A 20,569-nucleotide genomic window follows, 5' to 3' on the forward strand; every position below is an offset into this window, starting at 1 on the left:
AAAAGGGCTGGGAAGCAATGTGATCCGACTGTTCAAGTGCTTCTTTTATAAGAAAACTGCTCTTTATCGGCTAACAGAAGACTGAAGTTGGAATATCCTGCCCATCTATGAATGCAGTTGGAAAGCATTATATATGATCACCCAGGTGCTGCATAAATACTAATGACACTAGGGCAGATGAAGCAACAAATCTATTCATTTGCTCAACATATGTGCTCTGTGTGCACTTGTCTGGCAAAGGTGATGAATAAGGATGTAGCCCTTGCAAAATATTCTTTAAATGTTTGAATCTTACATCCTGGGTAAGTCTGAGCCATGAACTAGCATTTCACTGGTAATGAAATCGAGGTGTATGTCCAAGGGAGATAATTACTTCCAGCCTCTAGTGCACCTGTCTCATTGTTGAAATACTTTCAGAAAAGGTGGTGTTTAAGAAGCCTCCATTTCCTATTCCTCAATTTTTATGTACTCAGGCCTTTCCCATGGCTCATAATGGCAGAGACACAGCCACTTGGTACTGGCCATGTGGAGGGTGGAGCTTCTTTTGTAATTCCATGAGGAAGTTGCCAGTTGTATAATCATAACTGAAAATCAACAGCTACGTTACTTCCTTATGTACCTACGAGGGCTTGGGAGATATATCGGGCACTTGTATTTGCCAACCTAGTGACAGCAAGTCTTCCCGAAGCCAAGAATCATGAGTGCATGTCCTCTTTTCTAGCATGAGGGAAGAAATGAGATAAAAAGAATGCCTAATGCTAGATTTGGTTGTTTGAAAAGATATTAATATTCTATATTTTTGTTGCAATGGAATTGTTTTGTTTTTTTTTTAAATTTCTCTTTCTGTGGAGTCTTTATGCTAAGCGAAATAAGTCAATCAGAGAAAGACAAGTACCACATGATCTCACTCATATGTGGAGTCTAATGAACAAAATAGATCCAGGAAAGTAGAAGCATGGAACAGACTGATGAGTGAATGGGGGTGGAGGGAGGGTGGCAGGAAGAGATTAACCAAAGAAGTTATATGCATACTAGTGGCCCGGTGCATAAAATTCATGCCCGGGGCAGGGGTGTTCCTCAGCCTAGCCTATACCCTCTCCAATCTCGGACCCTTTGGACAGCCCTCTCACAATCTGGGACCGCTGGCTTCTAACCAATCGCTGCCTACCTGCCTGATTGCCCCTAACCGCTTCTGCCTGCCAACCTGATCACCCCCTAACCGCTCCCCTGCCGGCCTGATTGACGCCTAACTGCTCCCTTGCCGGCCTGATTGTCCCCAACTGCCCTCCCCTGCTGGCCTGATCACCCCCAAGGCTTTTATTAGTATTGATATGACCCTTCACAGAAAATTTCACTAACCCTGCTTTACAATAAGGGCTTTATGATTGAATCATTGGGGCCAGACTCCAAGATTTCCTTTCTTTGAATAGTGGAGGGAATACTTATCTTGTCTTTAAGTTGCCCTGACCATCAAATGAGATAATGACTTAGAAAAGTAAAAAAGCACCATATAAAGACAACTGTCTTTTTCATGTACTGAAAAGACAATAAAGTGGTAAAATGAAAAACACTATTTTTATTCTCCCCCTTCCTTCCTTTACAGCCTTTATTTAAACTTTGAAATTTATAAAAATTTCACTCCTATTTTCATTTCTTTACATTCAATATTATTTTGTATTAGTTTCAGGTTTTATATTAGTTACAGAATAGTGGTTAGACAATCATAATCTTTACAAAGTGTTCCCCGATATTTCCAGTACCCACCTGGCATCATACCGTCATTACAACACTACTGACCATATTCCCTATTTAAGTGACAATAGGTTTACAGGTTCCTTCCAGTCTTTCTTTTGTGTTGCTCGCCCTTCCTTTTCTTTCTCACTTCTTCCCTCATTTTCTTTATATAGTATCTCAATTGGCCCTCAATGCTCATTGAAGGCACTGGGACACGCTTAATCCACTTTACAGATCAGGAAGCTGAGGCCAATTCCAATTGGCTGCGGAACTGGACTCAGCGAGCAGGGAGCCCTCACAACTGTGCTCTCTGCCTTTCCTAAGGGACAGCCACGGGGCAAACAGAACATACCTCCCTGTGAGGCTTCTGAGCCTCCTTCTCAAGCACCTCTTCATCCTGAATGCTCCACATTCTTTCCTCTCCCCTTCCCCCGCCCACATTCTTTACTGCCCACCCTTTGGGGGAGCAGGTGGTAGGGTTCGCACTCACCCTGCAGGCGTAAGCCGCCTTGGGGCGGGGCGGGGTGAGAACTGGGGGCGGGGCGGGTGTGGGCTTGCTTTTGGGCCAAGGTAGGAGCAGGAGTCCAGGCCTTTCAAGTGCGCAGGCCACGGCAAGGCCTGGTTAGCGACAGGAGCTTCGCGGAATCGCAGTGGGGTACCCGGCAATGTGGCACCCTTCCACTGAGGTGGCGCCGCCCCTCAACCCCTATCTCGGGTCCATGCCCCTCTGCCCGAGCATTCTTCCCCGCCGGCATTTCCCACCGGGCCAACCCGTGTCTTGGGCCCACCACAGAACCTCATTCTCCACGGGCGAGGCAGATCCCCTGCCCCGGCCTGAGCCCCCTCTGGTGCACCCCACCTCAGCGCTGCTCTGCGCCCCTTGGGCTGCCTGCCTCCTGGCTGGCCGTTTCGCCGAAGCCGGAGCGCTCGCCCAGGAGCTGCCCCTCAGGTGGAGGCCAGTCTCCCAGCCCCCGCCCCTTCGTGGCTCCTTGCAGCCCCGCCCCACTCGGCTCTCCCTGGCCACCCTCCTGTCAGGACGCTGCAGGGGCACCCTGCTGCGGGCAGTGAGGTCCTGGGGCAGAGGGTGGGGGTGTGTGGAGCAGCTCCAGTAAAGTTTGGTAAACCCCAGATTGGCATTGGGATTCGGCTGTCAGCTGCAGGGGAGCCTGCCTGGGTGGGACGAAATCGCGCTTAGACCCGGAGTGCCACCCCATGGCCCCACAAGTGAACAGTCGTGATGTGATGGCATCCCAGACAAATTTGCATATTCCTACAATATATATATAGATATGTATAACCCATGGACACAGATGATAGTGCAGTGAAGGCCTGGGGTGGTGGTGGTGGTGGGGTTGAGGGGATCAATGAGGGAAAAGGGGGACAGATGTAATACTTTCAACAATAAAGATACATTTTAAAAAAGAAAAGATATTAATATCCTCCTGGTAAAGATTGCCAAAGCATTCTTATTGTAATTAACCATGATTTTATATTTAGGTTGGTATTTCCATCAAAATTTGGAGATAGGATACTAGAAAGTAGGTGTGAATTATTTTGGGAGTACATACTTCCAGTCTAGACTGTAGACGAGGGTTTCTCAACTGTGGCAGTAGCACCATTTTGGGTCATGTAATTCTTTGTTGTGAGAGGCTGCCCTGGTCACAACTCACTTAACGCCAGTAGCATCCCTCTAACTTTTAGAGACTTCCAAATGCTCCCTGAGGAACAAAATAATCCGATTGACAGCCACCACTCTAGACTATGCCACCTCAAGATAATTGGAGTCTTAGCAGTGGCCCTGGTTCCTTGAAGTCACATTAGCATCTTCAACAGTAATTCAACTTCACATTCAATGGCACCCAAAAGTCACTTTTGCTGAATACAATGTGGTAGATGAAACATGTGTTTAGAATTTTAAATGGCCTCAGGAAATTGGGGAATGTTCAAAATCCAGAAGGGAATGGGTCCCTTGTCCACAAAAGAAGAAAATAGTTCCATAACTGAGTGGAAAATGAGGAGTGACTGGCTAACTACAAATATCCAGGGTGAGAAAGCCTTGGGACCCACGGTGAATAACAGCTAAAGTTAAGGAAACAGCTCTGTTGATCATGTCAGGAAGTGCTGGCAGCCCCATCAGGTCCTGGCTGCTGCCTGCTGGCCGGGCTTCCAGTCTTAGTGGCCCTTACTCACACTTCCCCAGAGACTGGCAACCTCCAGGGATTGGAGCTTTGGGGTATTGGTTCCCCCTCTTGAATGAGGCAGGAGTTGAGTACTGGTGGCTTTAAAACAACCTATTTCATTTTTTTTTCTCCATACTGACTTTGCTTGGTTCTATGTGCATTGTGTGTGAGCGTGTGTGCACCCACATGCGTTGGTGTTCCTGGTGGAACATGTATATGCTTGCATACACCAAAGAGCTTGGATTAGATTATGTAAATAAATTTCTCACTGCACGTTTCCAAAGACACTGTAACCTAAGAGTCCAGTTATTGAGGTGGGCAAATTACAGTCTAGTTGTGCTGCCTGGAAGAAGAGGAATGAGAACATTTTTGTTTCCGGGGGGGAGTATGGGAATGGGTGAGCAGAGTAGATGAGTCCATAAAATGTCAACATACCTTGGCAGGAAGTGAAAGAAAAATCAGGATGAGCAGGTATATGAGTCTTCATTTCCACTAACTTTGTTGTATGTGTAGTAATTATTATTTAATTATCCTTAATTTCCCTAGGGAAACACAGTGTGTGCTGCTGGTTTTGGCTACTTTTTCCATCTTGTGACCAACCAAACATCACAAGCTCCACTTCTCTCCTTCACTGGGAATATTGCACATTTTTGTACAAGGTAACTTTAGGGAAATTAATCTAAATATTGGGTATAAGGCTTATGGTTTAGCATTGTTTTTGTACAAAACTCCTGAGAGGGTATAACTTAACATTCATATGAGATTTGATGCTGCAGCTGCAGACCATTTTGGACCATACAAGTTTGGTGGTGAAGGGAGGAAAATGGAAAAGGAAGTCACTTAAGAGGGCAGCAAGACAAAATGCACCTTTTGTGGCCAGAGGAGAATTCAATGGAGAGAGTAATTAAACTTCCAAGAGATAAGAAGCAACTGGTGACACAGAGTCCCTGGGAGGCTCAAGTTCCTGGGCTCAGGAACTGCGTGGGAAGATGAACCTTGTAGAGGAGGCTCTTCACTTGTTACTGGCACACTGTGAGATGAGAAGGAACTGTCCAAAGTCTGTTATGTACAGGGTAATGTCATCCACTAAGGGAAACAAGGTAGAGTAGGGAATTTGAGAATCGTGGGAAAAATACGAACTTCAGTCAACCAGATCCCGATTCAAATCCTGACTTTACTCCTACTGAATTGTTTATCTATTTTTTTTATTTTTAGAGTCAGATACCTTATTTGTAAAATGGAAACACATCTACATTGGAAGTTGGATGTGCCAATTAGAGCTTATGCAATGCACCTAAGAGAACCCCTGGAATACAGTAGGAACCCAGTAGTTGAAAGCTATAAATACTTACGATGATAATAAGATAGGAATACTGCTATAATGGAAAATGAGAAGGAATAAGAACAATTGTTATGCCATGTTGAAGCTGAGGCAAGGACTAGTACACGTGTCATGAAATTATTAAGATTATGAAGTTTCTATCTAGTGGTTCTCATCAGTTCTGGGATATGAGCGAAGAAAGTACACAGAGCCCTAAAATGGTAAGGCACTTCTGGGAGAAGAACAAAAGTTGGAGAGTATCTACTTTCCTAGCAAGGGGGAGAATTAATTCATTACTTTTACTTTAATATTTTCCAATGAGAAAAAAAGTAGGATGTTTGAAACACAGAAACAGACTAAATTTCACTCTTTGTTTCACTTTCTAGATGTGGGCTCTTTGTCTACCCTAAGTTTCAGCCACCTTGGGACAATGACACTGGCCCCACCCTGTTCCAAAACTTCAGGGTTTGGGGAAGTGCAGGTGGTGTGCAGGTAAGTTTCTTTAGTTCTTTTCTTTTCTTTTTTTAATTTTTATTAAAACTGTTGTTTTCTCATGGTGATTTATTGTACACTAGTAGCCCAGTGCACTGATTCATGCACCCATGGCTGAAGGTGGAGTAGTGCGGCCCCTGGAGGAATCGGGTTCCCTCCTCTCTGGTTCCAGGGTGCGTCACCCGAGAACTGCCCCTGCCAAGTCACCTCAGCTCAGCAGCTCCTGCATTGAGTGTCTGCCCCCTGGTGGTCAGTGCACATCATATGTACTGGCTGGTCAGATGTTCACTTAGCCTTTTATATATATAGATTGCTATATAAAGGGAGATGAGTTGCTGCTGAGGGAAGCATTGTAATATCACCATAGTTTTAAAGAACCAACAGCATTACAGGTGTCTGTGGAATAGTTGTTGAATGAACAAATTACTAGTTACTAAGCCAGGGTTAGTTGACTTCCTTTATGGAGACTTTTAAGCAGCTGTAATAGAGAACATCAGAATTACTATCGAGATTTACCATCAGGAGGGATAATAAAAGTCGTCCATTTCTCCCTTATCATGCCTATTTAGATATAAAAAAAATTAAAACTCAGAAAGCAAATGAATTTGCTAATGTTCACATAGTTAGTGGCACAATCAGGTATAGAATCCAGACTCCAAATGTTGTGCATTTGCTACCCTAATATCTTGGCTAATACATATTTCAATCATAAGAAGAAGATCCTAGGACTGCTGAGAACTGTTAGATAAAAACTTTATAATCTATTTATCATTGGAACACAAAAATTCCAGTTCAAAGTGCTTTGTTTACTTTTATCAATGAGTCAAATTTTCTTCTATTTTGTTCAAAAGGGAGACAAGTTCACATTCAGTCATTCACCTTTCATTATCACAGTGATTTCTTACAGGTAAGCTTTGCTTGTACACTGTTATCAGCAACATATTAAATTATCCAGGGTCACTATTGGGTGCAACACTTGGTCTCTGCCACTTAGAAATCTGGAGCCTAACATACATACATAGATGAAGAAATATGTTTACAGGGCACTCAGGAAACAGAATAAAAATGTAAAATTAAGTCACAATAAATACATTAGATATTTACTTTATATATCCAACAAGAGAAAGATAATTTTGGATGGGGAAAGCCCCAAAACATATAACTAGGGTAGTTAACCCAGGGATTGCCAATTACATTTAGTATTCTCATTTAATTTTATAATGTCCCTTGTTTTCCATAAGCACTATAAATGTAGGGGTGAGAATCTAGTAGAAACATTTAAGTGCCCTCTTATGCAGAGAAGCAATCATGCCTTGCAGAAGCTTAAATTCCATCTCTGTGCTCTTTAATAACCTTATTCTAGAGGAAATAACCCAATGAAACAAAAATATTAAAGGGAAATCATTAAAATCAGTTTTCTCAAGTTCTGTAACCAGAGTGCTGAATTCATGAAAAAATGTCTATCCTTAAAGATTAAACTCTTGTGCACTAAAAGTTCAAATAATGAGAATGGTTTTGGAACTTCACTTTTATGAGTAAAGGAAAGTAATTAACAGGATAGCAGGAAAATTTTAAAAGTAACTTCCCCCAAGACAATCTGAAAAAAATAAGGTGGATTTACACTTCCTTATTTCAAAACATACTATAAAGCAATAGTACATTTAGATAGGGTGGTATTGGCACAAAGATAGAAATATAGTTCAATAATATAGAATTGAGTACGGAAATACACCATACTATGGTCAACTGATTTTTGACAAGGATGCTAAGACCAATCAATGGAGGAAATAATAATCTTTTCATCAAATGGTGCTGGAACAAATAGAGAAACACATGCAACTGGATCCTTTCCTCATACTATTTACAAAAATCAACTCAAAATGCTCCAAAAACCTAAATGTTAGAGCAAAAAAATTATAAAACTGTTAGAAGAAAACAAAGGAGTAAAACTTTATGATTTTGGAATATCCAATAGATCATTGGATATGATACCAAAAGAACAAGGAACAAAAGAAAAATAGGTAAGTTTAACTTTATCAAAATTAAAAATGTATGTTTCAAAGGGTCTCTTCAAGAGGTAAAAATACAGCCGATGGAATGGGAAATAATATCTGCAAGTCATATATGAAAAGGGCTTATATCTAGAATAAATAGAGAACTCTTACGATAAAAATATAAATAACCTAATTAAAAATGAGCAAAAGATCTGAATAGACATTTCTCCAACGATTCACAAATGACCAATATGCATATGAAAATATGTTCAACATAATTAATTATTAGAGATGCAAAACCACAGTGAGATATGACCACTTCATACCCTTATGGCTAGACTATAAGAGGTAAGTGTTGGCAAAGATTTTGCGAAATTGGAACTGTGAGAAATGCTCACCTGTCCAAATTCATATAATTGACTCAGAGACAGAAGTATGGCGAAAATGAGACTTCTAAGACGTTCTCAAGAGCAGGTGTCTATCCAGTTGTGCCGGCACACCTGGGGCAGTGAACACAGCCAATTTATTCAGTCCCTCGTCCGGTTACTCATTGGCTGAGTACTATGGGGTCACCTGTTTCCTCATATGTCACCTAAGTTTTACTGTCTCCCATTGGGCCATTCAAAAAAAAATTGGACTGAGGCCCTTTCTACACTAGGTCCTCGGGTAACGTCAGAGATCCGTTCCTACGGCACTACGTAACGCGATTTTCGCTGTAAGTCGGAACCCACCTACATAAGCACCTACGTCACTCACATGGAGCACATACACAGCAGTAATGAAGTGAAACAGTAAAAAAACTTAAAAGAAAGATAACAATTCCTGACCTTTGCTTGTGGTAAATAAATAATAAAAAACATAAAGCACATAGGTACATACGTTGAAATGATGGAACTTTTGAAATTCAGCAACCATTTCCATCAAAAGCCGGCCATGCTAGAGATGGATCACAGAGGCCCATTTCCTGCAGAACCTTCATACGCTGCTGGTGAGAATTTAAAATGGTCTAGATGCTTTGGAAAACAGTCCGGCAGTTTCGCAAGTGATTACCAAAGATACCATAAGATCCATTAATTTTACTCGTAGGTATATATCAAAGAAAAATAAAAACATATATCTTCACAGAAACATATACACAGATGTTTATAGCAGCATTATTCATCATAGCCAAAAGGTGGACAAATGGATAAACACAGTGTGGTACCTTAAGACAGTGGAATAATATTCAGCCATAAAATGAAGTACTATGCTGCAACATGGATGAACCTTAAAAAAATTATGTAAATAAAAGAAGCCAGTCACAAAACCCACATACTATATGATTCCACTCATATGAAAGACCATTAGAGAGAAATCTATAGAGACAGAAAGAAGATTAATGGTTGCTTAGGCTAAAGGATATGGTGTTTCTTACTGAAGTAAAAATGTTCTGAAATTGACTCTGGTGATAGTTGCACATATCTGTGAATGTACTAAAACCTTTCAATTGTAAACTTTTAATAGGTGAATTGTATGGTGTATATCCTATATAATAAAAGCCTAGGTGGTGTCACACCCTCACAAGACGCAATCGTGTGACGTCATCACAAGATGGCTGCCACAAGATGGACACCCTCACATCATCACAAGATGGCCGCCACAAGATGGCCGGCAGGGGAGGGCAGTTGTGGGTGATCAGGCTGGCAGGGGAGGGTAGGGGGGGGGGATCAGGCTGGCAGAGTAGCAGTTAGCCATCAATCAGGCCAGCAGGCAAGTGGTTAGGGGACGATCAGGCTGGCAAACAGAAGGGGTTAGGGGCAATCGGGCAGGCAGGCAGGCAGGTGAGAAGTTAGGAGCCAGTAGTCCCGGATTGTGAGAGGGATGTCTGACTGCCGGTTTAGGCCCAATCCCGGCAGTCGAACATCCTCCAAGGAGTCCCAGATTAGAGAGGGTACAGGCCGGGCTGAGGGGCACCCCCCTCCTGTGCACGAATTTCATGAACTGGGCCTCTAGTATATCAATAATGCTGTTAAAAAAGAAAAAAAACAACTAACCTCTTCTGTACATAGCCATGTAAACTCAAATGTTCCCTCTTCCTATCTGTGTGACCTTAGGCAAATTCCCTGTTTCTTTCTCATTCATAAAATGGAAATAGTTATAGAACCTAAATGATAAGTTTGTTTTGTGAGTTAGATAAGTGCCTGCATATAAAGTGCCTAGAATAGTGTCCCAGTCTTGCTGGGTATATAATAATAGCTGTTGTTAATAAACAGTGTTGGGTGGTGATAGACCGATGTTGATAATAATGATGATGACTCTGGAAATGGTTACATTTAGAAGTGCCTTCTGCATCATAAGAAGCATATTGTTTTAAAATTTCTTAAACTTTCATTATTAGATAGTTTTCTAATAAACTATCTAATATGTCAGACTATATTCTGGTCATTAGACATAAGTGTCTTATATATAGATACTTAAACAGAATATTCCAGCAGGTAAAATTTCTACTGTGAGTAAATATAAATTTATATCTATTTGATGATCTTGATAGCTAATATTTTTGTATATTTTCTCAGTTAGTCATCTTAACCTTTGGGGGAAACATTATTATTATCCTCCTTTTGTAGATAAGAAAACTCTCTGGGTTAGGGGTAAAATATGTGCTCATGTCACACAGCTAAGAATTGCTGGATCCCAACTTAGGCAATCTGACCCTTCTGTATGTATGTTAATAAAAATTGAGAAAAATACCCTCTCCTCATCATGTATCATAAATGCAGAGTGATTCTTTTAGAGGAGGGAGAGCTAGATGAGAACACATTATGAAAGCTGTATTTATACTATAAATAGGGACTTTTTTGCTATTGGGTGTTGATTTTCTTTAGTAATTACCAGGTTCTCTAGTTAATGCCAGGTGTTAGTTGCTTTTAAATATGAGTTATTTGCTAGAACTTGAGATACCTGTAATTGAGTAATAATTGTGACAAGATCATACCTATTTTACTTATGTAAACCTTTGTATCTTCAAAAATCTATTATTTTATAAAAATTATTGGTGCATTCAAAATGGGAAATGCAAGCTATTTAATTCTTCAAAATTCAAGCATAAAGACTGATTGACAGTTAGAAGCACAATACTATGATAAATCTAGGCTACCTTGCTCTTTTTTTAAAAATATATTTTATTGATTTTTTACAGAGAGGAAGGGAGAGGGATAGAGAGCTAGAAACATCGACCAGCTGCCTCCTGCACACCCCCCACCGGGGGATGTGCCCGCAACCAATGTACATGCCCTTGACCAGAATCGAATCTGGGACCCTTCAGTCCGCAGACCGACGCTCTATCCCCTGAGCCAAACCGGTTTCGGCAAGGCTACCTTGCTCTTAATTAATAGGAAACTTCCACTTTAAGATATGAAAGCAACCATAACCCTATTTAATGAATAAGGAATTATTCTGTTAGGTTAATTGCTAGTTCTGATCTCCACCCTGGTTTAAAGATGGTTGAATGAGGCCTAAAGAGAAGTTAGATGTCTTTTCCAAGATCACCTAGTTAGTTAATATAAGTCCTAGGTGAAAATGAAGGATTCTGTATTATAAATTACTGGGATTCTTTCAACTTTATTAATCTAATTTTGTTAATATTTGATCCCAGTTTGGGCCTGCTAACATAACCTGTCATAAATATATGTTCACATAATGTATTTCGAGTCTGTAGTCATGTTCAATTACTTATTTCACATTTACAATTTTCTGACAATATTAGTTAACTAGAAGCCCGGTGCACGAAATTCGTGCACGGCGGGGGGTTGTCCCTCAACCCAGCCTGTACCCTCTCCAATCTGGGACTCTTGGAGGGATGTCCGACTGCCCGTTTAGGCCCGATCCTGGTGGGATTGGGCCTAAACGGGCAGTCCGACATCCCTCTCACAATCCAGGACTGCTGGCTCCCAACTGCTCACCTGCCTGCCTGCCTTCCTGATTGCCCCTAACCGCTTCTGCCTGCCAGCCTGATCACCCCCTAACCACTCCGCTGCCAGCCTGGTTGATGCTTAACTGTTCCCCTGCCAGCCTGTTTGCCCCCATCTTCCCTCCTCTGCCGGCCTGGTCACCCCTAACTGCCCTCTCCTGCAGGGTTGATCACCTCCAACTGCCCTCCTCTGCCGGCCTGGTCACCCCTAACTGCCCTCTCCTGCAGGGTTGATCACCTCTAACTGCCCTCCCTTGCAAGCCTGATCCCTCTCAACTGCCCTCCCATGCAGGCCGGGTGCCTCCCAACTGCCCTCCCTTGCAGGCCATCTTGTAGTGGCCATCTTGTGTCCACATGGGGGCAGGATCTTTGACCACATGGGGGCAGCTATATTGTGTGTTGCAGTGATGATCAATCTGTATATTACTCTTTTATTAGATAAGATAGAGGCCTGGTGCACGGGTGGGGGCCAGCTGGTTTGCCCTGAAGGGTGTCCCGGATCAGGGTGGGGTTCCCTTGGGCCGTGGGGTGGCCTGAGCGAGGGGCCTGTGGTGGTTTGCAGGCCGGCCACGCCCCCCTGGCAACCCAAGCAGAGGCTCTGGTATCTGGGATTTATTTTCCTTCTACAATTGAAACTTTGTAGCCTGGAGCGGAGCCATGCCTGCTGTTCCCTCCGGGGAGGCAGCCATTTCTGTGGCAGTTAATTCACCTTCTACAATTGAAACTTTGTAGCCTTAAGCGGGTGGGCCCGGCCAGGGTGTGCTTTAAAGCTTTGCTTCCCCTGTTGCCGCCGGCAACCCTGGCCTACTCTCTCAAGCTCCATTCTGCCGCCATTTGTTTGAATTTGTTTACCTTCTATAATTGAAACTTTGTAGCTTGAGTGGAGGCTTAGGCCTGCAACGGCTATGGAAAGCTTGGCTTGCTCTGTTACCTGGGAAACTTTGCTCTCTGTGGCTGTAGCCATCTTGGTTTGGGTTAATTTGCATACTCGCTCTGATTGGCTGGTGGGCGTGGCTTATGTAGCGGAGTGATGGTTAATTTGCATATTACCATTTTATTAGAGAAGATATATACTACATTGAAGAAAATGTTAAATACTGGGGTTCTTGGATGCTATGTTTTTCTCCACTAATTTTGTGTAATTTGGAAATGGCAAGTTTATTTTAGAAATGTGAAGAATTCACATTGACCTTTTTAATGTATCAGTTATTATGAGGAGAAATGAAAAGTATAGAGTGGGTGTTACTAAAGAGGACTAGTTAGTGCTGACCTCACGGCAACTTTGGGATGTCTGTGCAGATATTGATGGGCAAAAGCATGCTTATTTATACTTAATTAATAATTAAGAAGTTACCGGAAATCTGCCAGCAAAACCAAGCCTGAGACCTTTGCCATAACATATGCTGATTTTTTGTTTTGTTTTGTTTTTAACAGATTTTTAGAAGTAGCAATCTTCACCTAAGAAACTTCCAAGTTTATTCATGCAGAGATTTTGGAATTGATATCTTGGAAAGTGATGCAAATACTTTAGTTACTGACAGCTTATTCCTGGGTCATTTTGCCCACAAGGTAAGTACCTAAGTGTGGTTGTTTTAGGCTGTCCATCAAAACAGCATCCTATGTGATGGGCTCCCTGGTGACTCAGGATATGTAATTTTAATAGCATTCTTCAGTGAGTCTTATTATTTAACTGGTAAAAGTTAGAGGAGCTTTTTATTTGTAACTGGTAGTATTTATAATAAAATTCAAATATATACAAGGATTCAATGTTATAAGTTAATATAAATCATAAAAATCATGAGTAGCTTGCAGAATTTTTATTTGGTTGCAATGTAGCATTATTACCCATACCAATTAAATAATACATCTAATAATTTTAAGTTAGTTTATTCTAACCTCACAATATTTATAGAATAGCATGATTTCATATTGTCTCTCTGCATTGTGGTTTGCCAAGTTTCTACAGCAACATTTTGTTCATAGGGTCCTTACTACTCTATTTAGGGTGCCCCCCCCCAAATAGGTAATATAAATTTACATTGTTTACTACAGTGTACTACCTCTTATATGACTCCCTAATACTTCCTTAAGTATAGTGTTAAAGAACAAATTCAACCAAGTAAATTTGAATATCTAATTGGCTTTATTAAGTGATTCATGAACAGGGAAGTATCCTACCTAAAGAAAGCTCTGAGTAGTTGTACAAAACACAAGGCTTTTAGAGGCAAAAGGGTGTGGCAGGGGAGTCCCCACCCCTTTATTTTATTTTCCCCACATCTCCATTTATCCACTTTATACCTGTCCATGAGTTCTCCCTCCCTGCCTCTCCCCCTCCTCTCTTTTTCGTTTGCTCAATCAACCCCGCCTCACTCCCAACACATACAGGGGAGTTCTTAGCAAAGGAAAAGAAAGGATTATTTTTAAACCAGGTCATCTTTGGGGGAGGGAAGGGCAGTGGTTTTACCAAGCAGATTTTGCCTCACCAGTGATGCTCAGGAAACTTCAGACTGATTGGTTTAACATTCCATTCCTGAGAGAGGCTGAAACTGCAGTTAGGTTAATTATTAGCTTTGGTTTGGTGACTTTGACTAAGCAAAAGTGTTTTGGCCTATTGTCTCTCTCCTATTTTTTTAAACTGTGGGTTTCTACATGATAAACATAAGACTGTAGACCACATCTGTGGCACTGCAAGGCCAGGATACCATGCTGTAGGTGAGGCAAAGAGTTCCTCCAAGAAGGGAAGTACCTCTTCTCCTCCAGGGAAGCCCATGATTGCCTTTGGTCTCAGTAAGGCTTCAGACCTATAATGGGTCCCTCCGTTCCTGTTTTGAAAGAGGCACATGCATAAGAATTGCCATAATAATCACAGATGGAAGGGAACTAAGGTACTTCTGAGAACCACGGAAAGAGCATTCTCTTTGGTTTGTTCCTGAATTCTTTGGCCAGTTGAAATTTAAATGACAATTATTGACTTTTGTACTTCCCTTGGAAATTATTTCATAGCTCTAGATATAAATATTAAGATTAAAAAATTATTTTGTTTCTAACCTACATTTTTCTATGTTTAATTCTCAAACTTACTTAGTTAAATCTCTTTTGAACCATCCTTTCCATGAGGGAAATATCTGCCAGTTTTTTCTTTTCTCTGAAAGAATTACCTTGAGAAAGGATTTTTTTAGACTGCATAGTTTCCAAGAGAAGATGGGACTCAGATTTAGATTCTGATATACCATAGTTCAAAGGCTCTTAAATGTTTCCAAAATAACCTTTGAGGAGATGCTAAAAACCAAATGTCCATCAAGCTGGGTAAGTGTCCTGGTAAATTAATTACACAACATCTTAATTGATGCTAAGTAGACTTCATAATCAATGGGTGAGTGACATAAATTAAGCTATAAATTTTGACAAAAGGATGGTTATCATGAGATAATAAAAATAATCATATCCCTGAGATGGGATTCACTGGGACTGCAATACAGCCGAGGGCCTCTTAGTCTCCTAACAAGTAAGTGCAGGACAAAAGTCCCTGGATGGGAAGTGTCAAACACTTGCTTCTTGGGGAGATCTAGATCTTGGTTAGGCATCCAAATATTAAAACGATGTCATTTTAGAGCTAAATATTACCTAAGTGTTAATCTAGTTAGAACTCTTGAATTTACAGGTAAAGAAATGGAGGCTTTAGGAAATCAAGTGAAAGCCCAAGATCAATGCCTAGTAGTGTGGAGGTGGGACCACCTGGTTATTCTCCCACTCCTGGTCAAATACTTTCTCAGTTACACATGGAAAATAGCTTTGACAATGAGCACGTATTAGTAACTATTTCAATATTTCCTGATGTGTTTTCCATGGAAGGCTAGCCCCAAGAGAGGGTCTAAGAAAAGGAAATTCTTAGGTTAATAATGTTTAGGGTATACTGTTTATCACACCCATCCTCTGAATTTCATGTCATATTTTAGCACATTAAAGGCTCTGCAGAGTCCTAGGGTGAAAAACAAATAAGAACCATATCTCTGAATCTTTATTTAACACAATAATGTTTAGATTTATTTGGGAAGCTTTTATTGACATAAGAAACCATGTCAGTTGTTGTTTTTTTTTTTAAAAAAAAGAGAGACCTGACCTCTGTGATTGTGGAACTGATATTAGCTTCCATCTTCTGTGCCTGCCATTTATTTAGATAATAAGATTTTCCTAGAATTTGGCCTATTATTCTTAGACCTTCCACCCACATATAATTGTTGGCACACAATTATCAGTGAATCGTATTCTAAAACAAACACTAGTTTCTAGAAGGCCTTGTTATTATTGGAAAGAATTATTATTATTTTTTTTGCCTCTAACTAGCCTATCTTAATATATAAAAAGCCAGGGGCCTTCACGACCGAAACAACCAGATGGACGACTGAGCAGTAGGCTGCGTGGGGTGACCAGGCCGGCAGGGGTGTTAGTGAAGGACAACCAAATGACTGAACACAGGCTGTGTGGGGTGACCAGGCTGGCAGGGGGGTTTAGTGAGGGATGACCAAACGACTGAACAGCAGGCTGCATGGGGTGACCAGGCTGGTATGGGGGGACAGTTGGGGGTGACCAGGCCGACAGAGGGGGCAGTTGGGGTGACCAGGCTGGCAGGGGGTGGGGGCAGTGAGGGATGATCAGGCCGGCAGAGGGAGGCAGTTGGGGGTGACCAGGCAGGCGGGGGGGCAGTTAGGGATGACCAGGCCGACAGAGGGGGGCAGTTAGGGACGACCAGGCCAGCAGGCAGAGGCAGTTAGGGGTTATCAGGCTGACGGGGGAGGGGGGAGTTAGGGGCAATCAGGCAGGTAGGCAGGTGAGCAGTTAGGAGCCAGCGGTCCTGGATTGTGAGAGGATGCCCAGGATTGGGCCTAAACTGGCAGTCAGACAACCCCGAGGGGTCCCGGATTAGAGAGGGTGCAGGCTGGGCTGAGGCACCACCCCACCCCCCATGCACAAATTTCGTGCACTGGGCCTCTAGTCTATAATAATAAAAGTGTAATATGCTAATTAGACTCGATGTCTTTCCGGATGAAGCCGGGGCTGCGAGGGAAGCTGGGTCCCAAGTGCCTGCCAGCAGCCAGTGGGAAGCCTGGCTCCTGGGTACCAGAGGGAAGCTGGTGCCGGCAGCCAGGGTAAGGAAGGCCTACTCTGCATGAATTTCGTGCATCAGGCCTCTAGTTAGTGTATATGTTGGTACTCTCACACCCAACATTACCTTTATATTGAGATGAGTAGAATAATTTCCAGTGAGGGTAGCTTTAATATACAAGACAAAGTGATGCACTCTATCATCACTATACTGTCCACCCTAGTTTGGTTGTGCAGTTTGTTTAAACCGGTTGTCCAACTAGCACCCCCTTTCAATCTCAAAAATGTCCTGCTTTGGATATATATTCTGTTCACCTTATTCAGACAGATGCTAATGGGCTTAGTTAATTTTTCCTCCTATTTCTCTAGGGGTTCCTTCCCACTTTCACTGGTGGATTTGTCTTCCTCAATTTAGACCTTTCATTTTTTTGTTTCTCTAAATTCTGTTCTAGGGGCCCTTCTCTTCTCAATAAACTTGCTCTCCTTGGGAGAAATCTCATTTTCTCTAGTGATTTCAATTACCATCCACACACTGATGTCTCCCATACATTTGCATTTATTTCTACTATCTCATTTTGTGCTTTCAGTTTGCAATGTTTTCTTTGTCTCTACTTTTTAAACTTGATTTGTCTTGCATTGAGTAGTATCATATATATATACTAGGGCCCGGTGCATGAAATTCATGCACGGAAGGGGGGTTTCCCTCAGCCTGGCCTGCACCCTCTCCAATCTGGGACCTCTCGGGGGATGCCCAATCGGGATCAGGCCTAAACCAGCAGTCGGACATCCCTTTCGCAATCCAGGACCACTGGCTCCTAACCACTCACCTGCCTGCCTGATCGCCCCTAACCACTCTGCCTACCAACCTGCTCACCCCCAACTGGCCCCCCACTGCTGGCCTGCTCCACCCCAACTGCCCCCCCGCTGGCCTGATCACCCCCAACTGCCCTCCCCTCCTGGCCTGATCGCCCCTAACCACCTCTGCCTCAGTCCCACCACCATGGCTTTGTACAGAAGGACATCCGGAAGGTCTCCCAGTCTAATTAGCATATTACCCTTTTATTAGTATACTAGAGGCCCGGTGCACGAAATTTGTGCAAGGGAGGGGGGTGGTCCCCTCAATTCAGCCTGCACCCTCTCCAATCCGGGACCCCTTGGGGGGTGTCTGATTGCCAATTTTGGCCCAATCCTGGGGATCAGGCCTAAACCGGCATTCGGGCATCCCTCTCACAATCCAGGACCACTGGCTCCTAACTGTTCACCTGCCTGCCTGCCTGATTGCCCCAACCTAACCCCCCCTCCTGGCCTGGTCGCCCTCAACTACCCCCCCGCCCCCGTCAGACTGGTCACCCCTAACTGCCTTCCTCACTGGCCTGGTTGCCTCTTACTGCCCCTCCCTGCTGGCCTGGTCTCCCCCAACTGCCCCCCCTGCCGGCCTGGTCACCCCATGCTGCCTGCTACTCAGTTGTTTGGCCGTCCCTCATTAATCTCCCTGCCGGCCTGGTCGCCCCATGCAGCCTGTTTGGTTGTTCATTTGGTTGTTTCAGTTGCGACGGTCGCTTAGGCTTTTATATATATATAGATACACACTAATATCTATATCTATATATATTAATTTTAAAGTTTTTCATTTTGTATAATTATGTTCATCATTGGATTTAAATTTTTAACATGCCTGCTTGTCTTAAAATCTAAATTACATCAGCACTGTTAAACTTTACCTGAGCAATGCAAGGACTTCAAACACTTTTCTTTCTTCACCTTCACATCTTGTGTATTACTCTTCTGTAGTATTTTGTTCCACTGTTTAAAATAAAAGTTTTATAGAAATATAATGTTAATGGAGAAAAGTACAGAAATTACAAGCAAAGATCTCAATGGATTTTTAAAAAGCAAAAATCATGTGCATAGCACTGTCAATAATAGAACATTACCACTTCCTCTGATGCCCCTCATACCTCCCTCATTTAACCCAACCCCCAGACCCCTGCCTGAAGAGGGACATTATTCAGACTTCTAGCCCTAGCCAGTTTGGCTCAGTGGATAGAGCGTCAGCCTGTGGACTCAAGGGTCCCGGGTTCGATTCCGGTCAAGGGCATGTACCTTGGTTGTGGGCACATCCCCAGTAGGGGGTGTGCAGGAAGTAGCTGAATCTATGTTTCTCTCTCATCAATGTTTCTAACTCTCTATCCCTCCCCCTTCCTCTCTGTAAAAAATCAAAAAAATATATTTAAAAATAAATAAATAAATACAGACTTCTATAGACATAGATTGGTTTCAAATCTGTTTTTGAACTTTATATAAATGGAATCATAGCTCTGTAGTGTCTGGCTTCTTTGGCACAACACTATGTCTACAAGATTCATTCATTTTTTTATGTTATAATACTTTATTCTTCCAGTTGCTATGCAGTTTTCTACTTTATGACTGTACCACAGTTTTTTTTTTTTTTTAAGCTATATTGCTCTTGATAGACATTTGATTATTTGCAGTTTGGGGTCATTACAGATGATGATGTTATGAACAATCTTTGATGTCTCTATATGTGCATGCACTTCTGTTGAATATATGCAAAGTTGTAAACTGCTGGTTCAGAGGATGTCCCTCCAGCTCTAGGGGATAATGCCAAACAATAGTCCCAAGTGTTCACACTTGTACTAGCATGCAGGTGAGCAGTTTCACAGCTACATCCTGGTATTTCTCTTGACCAGTATCCTGGATATTTTCTCCATGTCTCCCCATTATTGAAACTCTTGCTCCTAACTCCCACATCTTCCTCCTTTCTGATTTAACTCCTCATTTATTAGAGTGTAGACTATAGTAACTTAACAAATTAAGGGTCTGTGGAAGGTAAAGGTTTTGAGCTATAAACAGAGAATCCCGTATCAGTAGGTTGTCGGTTATAGAATACCAGGTTAAGTTCATTTTGTATTGTTATTTTGAAGGCAGTGTTTCAATATCTTCTATCTTCTAGTCTTGAGGTTGAATAGTTTTAAGGTCCTCTAATTCTAGGTCTTTTTAAAAAATACGTTTTTATTGATTTTTAAATAGAGGAAAGGAGAGGGAGAGCGAGATAGAAACATTCATGAGGGAGAAACATTGGTCGGCTGCCTGCTGCATACCCCTTACTGAGGATCAAGCCGCAACCCTGGCATGTGCCCTGATCGGGAATCGAACTGGGGACCCCTTGGGCCTTGGGATGATGCTCAATCCACTGCCACACCGGTGGGGCTAATTCTAGGTCTTTTATGAGTAACCTTTTAGTTTCCTTTTTGGACGTTTTTAGGATCTTGTCCTTGTTCCTGATGTTTTGCAACTTCAATATGATGTACCTTGTGTGGCTTTTTGTCCTATCCTTGGTGTTAGGCACTGGGTGAGAACCTTCAGTATTATTTCTTTGAGAATTTTATAATTTTCTCCTCTTTATTTTTCTTTTTTGAAAACTATTATTATTTGGATATTGGACCTCCTAAATTGTTTTTCTAATTTTCTTAAGTTTCTCTCTGATTTTCCAACTGTATTTTTATTCTACTTTCTAGGCTACCTTGTCATTTTTTCTTATTGAATTTGTTATTTCTGCTCTCCTGTTTTTGTTCTCTTTTCCTTTCTGACCCCCACCTCCTTTTCTTTGGCTTCTTCTTCTTGTTTCATGGATATAGTATATTTATTTATCTGTGGTTATTAATGGTGATATTTTAAGTTTTCTTCTGATTTCTATACTGGCTTTGTCTCTACTATTTTTCTTCTGTTTGTTTCTGTCACTCTTTCCTGTTGGAAGTCCCTGAAAATTTCTGGT

The 20,569-nt window shown here is 42.1% G+C and overlaps 1 protein-coding gene across 1 annotated transcript in view; it reads left to right on the forward strand.

The window, feature by feature from the left end:
• Positions 1–20,569, forward strand: part of PKHD1 (PKHD1 ciliary IPT domain containing fibrocystin/polyductin) — a gene marked incomplete at its 3' end in the record, with an annotated part of 394,211 nt that overhangs the window by 174,183 nt on the left and 199,459 nt on the right. The window contains exons 43-45 of the mRNA XM_079780770.1: positions 4,461–4,573; positions 5,622–5,727; positions 13,105–13,239. Of these exons, the coding sequence (XP_079636896.1) occupies positions 4,461–4,573; positions 5,622–5,727; positions 13,105–13,239 (354 nt within the window). The remainder of the gene's footprint in view (positions 1–4,460; positions 4,574–5,621; positions 5,728–13,104; positions 13,240–20,569) is intronic.

Source organism: Cnephaeus nilssonii (assembly GCF_951640355.1).
Source record: "Cnephaeus nilssonii genome assembly, chromosome: 9".
NCBI classification, from domain to species: domain Eukaryota; kingdom Metazoa; phylum Chordata; class Mammalia; order Chiroptera; family Vespertilionidae; genus Cnephaeus; species Cnephaeus nilssonii.